Source organism: Ranitomeya variabilis, chromosome 2 (genome assembly GCF_051348905.1).
Source record: "Ranitomeya variabilis isolate aRanVar5 chromosome 2, aRanVar5.hap1, whole genome shotgun sequence".
In the NCBI taxonomy this organism is placed as follows: domain Eukaryota; kingdom Metazoa; phylum Chordata; class Amphibia; order Anura; family Dendrobatidae; genus Ranitomeya; species Ranitomeya variabilis.
In genome coordinates, this window is record NC_135233.1 from 1,041,304,278 (window position 1) to 1,041,311,969 (window position 7,692).

The window sequence follows — 7,692 nt, forward strand, 5'->3', positions numbered from 1 at the left end:
CCAGCTTAGACTATTTAGTGCTGATGCATCAGACACAAATCGGATTATGCAAATATTTAAAAACAGGTTGTAACGTAACAAAATAGGTAAAAAGCCAAGAGGGTGGATAACTTTTGAAAATCACTGTATCTTAAGAATTGTAACATATCAGTAAAAAAAACTTATGACATACATGTTTTACGCACCCATTAGGAGAGTCTGATCCGGAATAAGGATCAGAGCTGTGCATGTTCTGATTTTTTTTTCACACTCAGACCATCGGTCCCTGTGTAAAAAATGTTCATGTGAACAACCACCCAGACTTGCATTGGTCCTTGTGCTGTCTACATGGTTCCCATTTTGCAAATGGACGTTATACGCTCTTCTGAATGAGCTCAAAGAAGGAATTTAGATTGTGAGCCCCCCGTCGGGGACAGGAGATTAACAACACATCAATGCCATACAAACCTTACATGACTGTGTTAGTCACAAGCATTTCATCCATGATAAAAAAAAAATCGAGTAGTTCGAACCAATAGAAACCTGATCCTGCCTTGACAATGCAATAGTTAACTCTGAATTTTATTTTTTTAAGCTATGATTGACCTTCCCCCTTCACATGGATGGTGGCCAAGTCTCTGACTTTACGCACATTCACCCTATTATCATCTTCCCAAATTGCCTTCGCTCTTCTCCGCCTCATCCCTCCATTCCCCTATTCCCTACCCTTCTTTGTCTTTGTTCACACTCCTCGGCCGCCCTATACCTTTCTAGTTCATTTTCTTCTTGCATTATCCAGAATATCACCCATTAATTGGCATGCACAGTGACAAGTGTGTGCAGCTGCCGCACTCTCTCCCCAGGAGGGGGAAGCCTGTTTAAAGGGTCGTGACGTCACGCTGGGATTCCTGTCCTCTTCTCCTGCCAGCCTTGGAAAAGCCAGTGCAACTTTCCACAGCACAGTGTCCGCTTGTGCCAGGTGGAGCCTTCACATCAGCCTGGGGAATCTGCTCCTGAATGCTTCAGTATTTGCAGCTGATGGCTGTGCTTTGGTGAATCAGGGTCTTCCTTCTGCAGGGACCACCTTGTTGCTCATTTGTTATTATTCTCTTGCATCAATCAGCACAAAGACTGGGAAAGCTGTTCTAGCTGCAGATTTATGGAAAGAAGCAGCCTCAATGGAATAATAGGCACCTGCTGAATAAGGAAACCTACATGCTGTAGCTCCTATGCTTTGCTCATAGAACTTTCCTACATGGCATGCCTTTTGGAGACCAGAAGATCAACATTGATGCTTTCTCACATCCTTCCCTGGTTTGTAGGATTTGGAGAAATACTCTAATACTTTGCAAAGTTTCTGTTTGGACCAAAATTGACCAATTTCAAATCAAAATGTTTGGAAGTTCCAGCTCTGAAGACCTGAATGAGAGTGGATCAGACTGCAGTGAGGAGGTAGAGATCATAGTCAATGTTGGGGGTATCAGGCAAATCCTTTATGGTGATATCTTAAGCAGGTATCCAGAAACCAGACTGGCAGAGCTAATGAACTGTATAGCTGGGGGGTATGATGCCATCTTCTCACTATGCGATGATTATGACCCAGGGCAAAGGGAATTTTACTTTGATAGGGACCCTGATGCTTTCAAGTGTATCATGGAGGTATATTATTATGGAGAGGTGCATATGAAGAAGGGGATATGTCCTATTTGTTTTCAGAATGAAATGGAGTTCTGGAAAATAGACTTAAGTTTTTTGGATGAATGCTGTAAAAGCCACCTAAGTGAGAAAAAGGAGGAATTGGAGGAGATAGCCAGGAGGGTACAGACCATCCTTGATGACCTGGGGGTTGACACAACAGAGAGTAGATGGAAAAGGTTTCAGAAGTATGTCTGGAAGTTCATGGAGAAACCAGAGTCCTCCTTTCCAGCCAGGGTCACGGCAGTTCTATCATTTCTCTTCATCCTGATCTCCTCCATTGTCATGTGTTTGGGAACTATCCCAGATCTTCAGGTGGAGGACTCTGAGGGGAACCATGTAGAGCACCCTACTCTAGACAACATAGAGACTGCATGTATCATCTGGTTCACCATGGAGTATATCCTAAGACTCATGTCTTCACCTAACAAGTTACACTTTGCCCTATCTTTTATGAATATTATCGATGTGTTGGCCATCTTGCCTTTTTATGTCAGCCTAATCCTGACACACCTTGGAGCAAGAATGATGGAGCTGACTAATGTCCAGCAAGCAGTCCAGGCATTGAGAATTATGAGGATTGCTAGGATTTTCAAACTTGCCCGGCATTCTTCTGGTCTCCAGACTTTAACCTATGCCTTGAAGAGCAGTTTTAAGGAGTTAGGGCTCCTCTTAATGTACCTTGCTGTTGGCATCTTTGTATTCTCAGCCCTTGGATACACAATGGAGCAAAGCCATCCAGAAACTTTGTTCAAGAGCATCCCTCAGTCATTCTGGTGGGCTATCATCACTATGACAACTGTTGGGTATGGGGACATCTACCCTAAAACCACTCTGGGGAAACTGAATGCAGCTACAAGTTTCCTCTGTGGGGTGATAGCCATCGCTCTCCCCATTCACCCCATTATCAACAACTTTGTGAAGTATTACAACAAACAGAGGGTTTTGGAAACTGCTACCAAGCATGAACTGGAATTGATGGAACTTCATTCTTCTGGAGGAGATCTCAGAGGCTTCAGAAGTGACACATGCAGGTCTGAGGATGTGAAGATGTGGAGTCACCTCAAAGCTTCCCACAGTGACACTTTCATTCCAGCATTGTCTAAGGAGAAACATCACAGGACAAGACTGCAGAGTTGCAAATAACTGGAGACGACACAATATAAGGACATTGGTGCAAGGAACAAACTCCTCATCATCTGTACAGGTCATGTTACAAAGGGAACATATAGACCTATTAGAAAAATAAACTAAAAATCAAGTGAACTGTTTGAAATCTTCATGTGTGGCAGTCCTGTGGTATGTACCATGTTTAATAAAGTGTGCCATGATACAACCTTGTGCTGGAGTCCTGGAGATTGTTGTACTTCACTATGGCTCTATGTGATAAAAGCAGCTTACAAGCAGCCCCATGTAAATCACTGATAATGTCATAATCCATAAGGATAGATGCAGCTCTGTTACATCTACCTATCTATAAAAAATGTTTTTCCACTTTTGGTGGGACATGTCTTAATTCTACATCTTTACATATGACTGGTATTTACTAGCCCCGCAATTTGCATAAAAACAAAATGAAAAAACAAATCTGGTAGAGATGACGTGAGATGTTTTGGTCATTGTCAATCATAGGCAGAAAAGTTCCAGTAGCATTTTCACAGGTGCGTAAAAGATAAGGAAAGGTAACCTAATATCTATCTATCTATCTATCTATCTATCTATCTATCTATCTATCTATCTATCTATCTATCTATCTATCTATCTCTCATATCTATCTATCTATCAATTCAATATCTATCTTCCTATGTGTAATCTACGGTATCCACTTATCTATCTTTATCTATTTATCTATCTCATATCTATCTATCTATCTATCTATCTATCTATCTATCTATCTATCTATCTATCTATCTATCTATCTATTATCTGTCTATCTATTATATATCTATCCAATATCTATCTATCTATCTATCTATCTATCTATCTATCTATCTATCTATCTATCTATCTATCTATCTCATATCTATCATATCTGTCTCATATCTATCTATTCACATCTATCTATCCATCTATCTATCTATCTATCTATCTATCTATCTATCTATCTATCTATCCATCTCCTATCTATCTATCTATCTATCTATCTATCTATCTATCTATCTATCTATCTATTCACATCTGTCCATCTCATATCCATCTATCTATCCATCTCACATCTATCTATCTATCCATCTATCTATCTATCTATCTATATCTATCTATCTATCTATCTATCTATCTATCTATCTATCTATCTATCTATCTATTCACATCAATCTATCTATCTATCTATTTACATCTATCTATCTCATATCTATCCATCTCATATCTATCTATCTATCCATCTATCTATCCCATATCTTTTAATCTCATATTTATCTATCTCATATCTATCTCATATCTATCCATCTATCTATCCATCTCATATCTATCTATCTATCTATCTATCTATCTATCTATCTATCTATCTATCTATCTATCCATCTATCTATCCATCTATCTATCCCATATCTTTTAATCTCATATTTATCTATCTCATATATATCTCCTGTCTACACACAGGTGCATTAATGGTGTATCTGAGATACATACAATATGTATATAGGATAAGCGGATATGTTCTAGTAGTTGTGTTCTCTTGAACAAGGTATTGTTGCACAGTGATGACTTATAAATTTGTATGATTAATGTGTGATTCCTCGAAAATAAGACAGGGTCTAATATTAATTTTGCTCAGAATGATTGGTTAGGGTTTATTTTCAGGGGATGTCCTATTTTTTTTGCCATGAACAGAGTACTCCTCTTATACAAGTAATAAAGATATACTTCTGCAATTATTTCATGGCTATTATTTGTGTATACGTCTTGCAGCCACATTTACAGTTAGGTAAAAAGTTTCCAGGGTGCCATTGTTGATACTACCGTATACATTACCTATACTGTATTACATGATAATTATATACTGTTTATAAAGATGTCTTGTCTCCCTTAGGCTATGTGCACACGTAGGAAATGTGGTGCAGAATTTTCTGCACTAAATCTGCATCTCCTGGCAGAATCCGCAGGTGCATTTTTTATGCGTTTTTAGTGCGTTTTTTGTGCAGATTTTATTTCTATAAGGCTATGTGCACATGTTGCGGATTAGGCTTAGGAATTTCTGGTGCGGATTCTGCCTCTCCTGGCAGAAAACGCACCTGTGTTTTTTGTGCGGTTCCGCAGCGTTTTTGCTGCGGTTTTCTTGCGGATTTGCTGCGGTTTTTACCCCTGCGGTTTTCTATAATGGAGTGGGTACAAAAAAGCGGCAGATTCACAAAAAAGAAGTGACATGCTACTTCTTTTAAACTGCAGCGTTTCCGCAGTGGATTTTCCGTAAAGTGTGCACAGCATTTTTTTTTCTCATTGATTTACATTGTACTGTAAATCAATTGCGGATCTGCAGCGTTTCTGCACCTCAAAAAACGCTGCGGATCCGCAGCAAATCCGCAACGTGGGCACATACCCTAATGGAGGGGTGCAGAAACGCTGCAGAACTGCACAAAAGAAGTGACGTGCACTTCTTTGAAATCTGCAGCGTTTCTGCATGGATTTTTCTGCACCATGTGCACAGCTTTTTTTTTCACATTGATTTACATTGTACTGTAAATCACAGTGCAGTTCTGCAGCGTTTCTGCAGCAGAAAAATCTGCAGATCTGCACCAATTCTGCACTAAATCTGCATCATGTGCACATACCCTTAGGCATACCCTTACATTTTCGCAGCATTTCTTCCGTGCGGAAATGGGCAAAAAGCGCTATGGAATCCTTATGAAAGCTAATTCAATGACAATACTTAAAGATACGTTCACACAGGACTTTTTTGCTGCGTATTTTTGCTGCTTTTTTTATGCTAATTTTCAGCTGCTTTTTACAGTACCAACCAAGCCTATGAGATTTCAGAAATCTCATGCACACACATTGGGTTTTTGTTTGATCAGTATTTCCTGCTTTGCTGCGTTTTTTGGACATAGGGCATGTAGCATTATTTGCTGCGTTTTTTGTGCAGAAAAATCATGGCCAGCAGGAAGTGATCTCACAGCCAAGAGCTTAGGGGTGTGGTTAGTGAGGTGTCCTGATAGTGATGTATTGTGAGGTGTCCATAGTGATGTATTGTGAGGTGTCCTGATAGTGATGTATTGTGAGGTGTCCTGATAGTGATGTATTGTGAGGTGTCCTGATAGTGATGTATTGTGAGGTGTCCTGATAGTGATGTATTGTGAGGTGTCCTGATAGTGATGTATTGTGAGGTGTCCTGATAGTGATGTATTGTGAGGTGTCCTGATAGTGATGTATTGTGAGGTGTCCTGATAGTGATGTATTGTGAGGGAGTTCCTGGTAGTGAGGTGTTAGCCATGCCTGGGAACAGGGCAGAATGTAACGATTTTTCACAGGCGTTGGTAGGAGTCACACTAATCACATACCAATGCCATGTATATGTCACATGTATACTTTACCTGTTGCAATTGATCATGGATAATTTTCGGCAGTAGTAGCTTCCTATATGGCCTTCTTAGTCGCAATGGACGCGTCTTTCTCAATCGCAATGGCTGTTCAGTCTCCATTTTCTACTCACAGTGAAATACGGGTGGTTCTACAGGAAGCAGTTATTTTTTTTTTTCTCTGGGGTCACTCAACTTTATTATCATGCACAAAGAGACAAAAAAACGCATGAAAAAAAACCGCACCAAAATACGCACCAAAAAAACGCATCTATAAGCAGCTGAAAATTAGCATAAAAAAAGCAGCAAAAAAGTCCTGTGTGAACTTACCCTAAGTGTTGTACATGGAGCGCCCCCACGTTAAGGGCAATGGGGTACTCGGTACTGGGTCCTTCAGTTCGGGGGAATGTCACGGTAGCCCGACCCGGTCCGTGGCCCTTTGAGGGGCGTCCAATTAAAGGTGTAGTTTATATGATGTTTGTGACGCCACCTGTGGTATTCGGTCAGGGTGACCGACGCTGCTTAGGGGTCCGCTGGGGTGATGTTATGGCAGCTAGATGGTATACCTTCCCACAGGTGAAGTGTATCCCCAGGGCTTCCCAGAGGTGTAGATGGTGATGGTGTAAGGCGCGGTGAATAACGAGGACACAAGGTTGCAGTCTCTTTACCTTTTACTGAAGGCTTCAGTGTCCACAGTCCTGGGCGCCGGATCACGGGGTAGGCAGAGTCCGGCCGGTCTGAAGGCAAATCCAGAGTCTCCTTATCCAGGTGGAATGCAATAGCCTTCCTATGCGCACAGTAACACAGTAGGTCCTCACTTGCTTAAGCTCTAATGAAGTCCTCACTGTTATTACTCCTCTCACTGTTCCCCGTGGTCGGATAGAACAAAACCCGTATGACTGATGGCCTGAGGCTTGTTTATAGGGACCCTAGAGACGCCCCGACCCCCACAAGTTGCCACCATGTCTTCTTAGGTATTTTAGGTCGGGCAGCCAACTTTGAATTGGCTGTCCTGCCAGTCTCTGAAGTAATGGCGTAGAGCACTTTACTCCCTCGGTATCCTGGCTACCGGAACGCGCACCAGAAGGATGCAGCTCCTCACGTTTACTATCCTCTCTGGTATCCACTTGTTGCTATGCCTTCGTTTCTCACTCACTAGAACACGCTTCCTTTTAATGTCTCTTCCTTAGGATGCTGCCGCATAGGGTGCAGGCGCAGCTCCGTGTACCCTCGTCCTCCTCAGACCAAAGTCTGGATCTGCTGGAGATCACTCCAGACAGCTCGGCCTGGAGACCTTTCTCTCTCAGTCTCCAGCCAGGAACTTCCTAACTTCCTAACCAACCCACCAGTTTTACCTAACTGTGAGGAGTGGCCTAATAGATAGAACCTTTGCTCCCCCTGGTGGACTGGAGTGTGAAGTGTGTGGTGTGTTTGTGATACCTGGACAGGAGATCTCCTTTATTGCTTCCAGATGTAATATCACTCCCCCCGGTGGAGGAATAAT

The 7,692-nt window shown here is 41.7% G+C and overlaps 1 protein-coding gene across 1 annotated transcript; it reads left to right on the forward strand.

Moving 5' to 3' along the window:
• The first annotated feature begins 702 nt into the window (after positions 1-702).
• Positions 703-3,022, forward strand: KCNF1 (potassium voltage-gated channel modifier subfamily F member 1). Its single transcript, XM_077291431.1, has one exon. It carries the CDS (start codon positions 1,240-1,242, stop codon positions 2,818-2,820), a length of 1,581 nt encoding a protein of 526 aa, XP_077147546.1. The 5' UTR covers positions 703-1,239; the 3' UTR covers positions 2,821-3,022.
• The last annotated feature ends 4,670 nt before the right edge of the window (positions 3,023-7,692 follow it).

Coding starts and splice junctions, on each gene's coding strand:
- KCNF1 (XM_077291431.1), top strand. CDS start 1,240: ATGCCTTTTGGAGACCAGAAGATCAACATTGATGCTTTCTCACATCCT.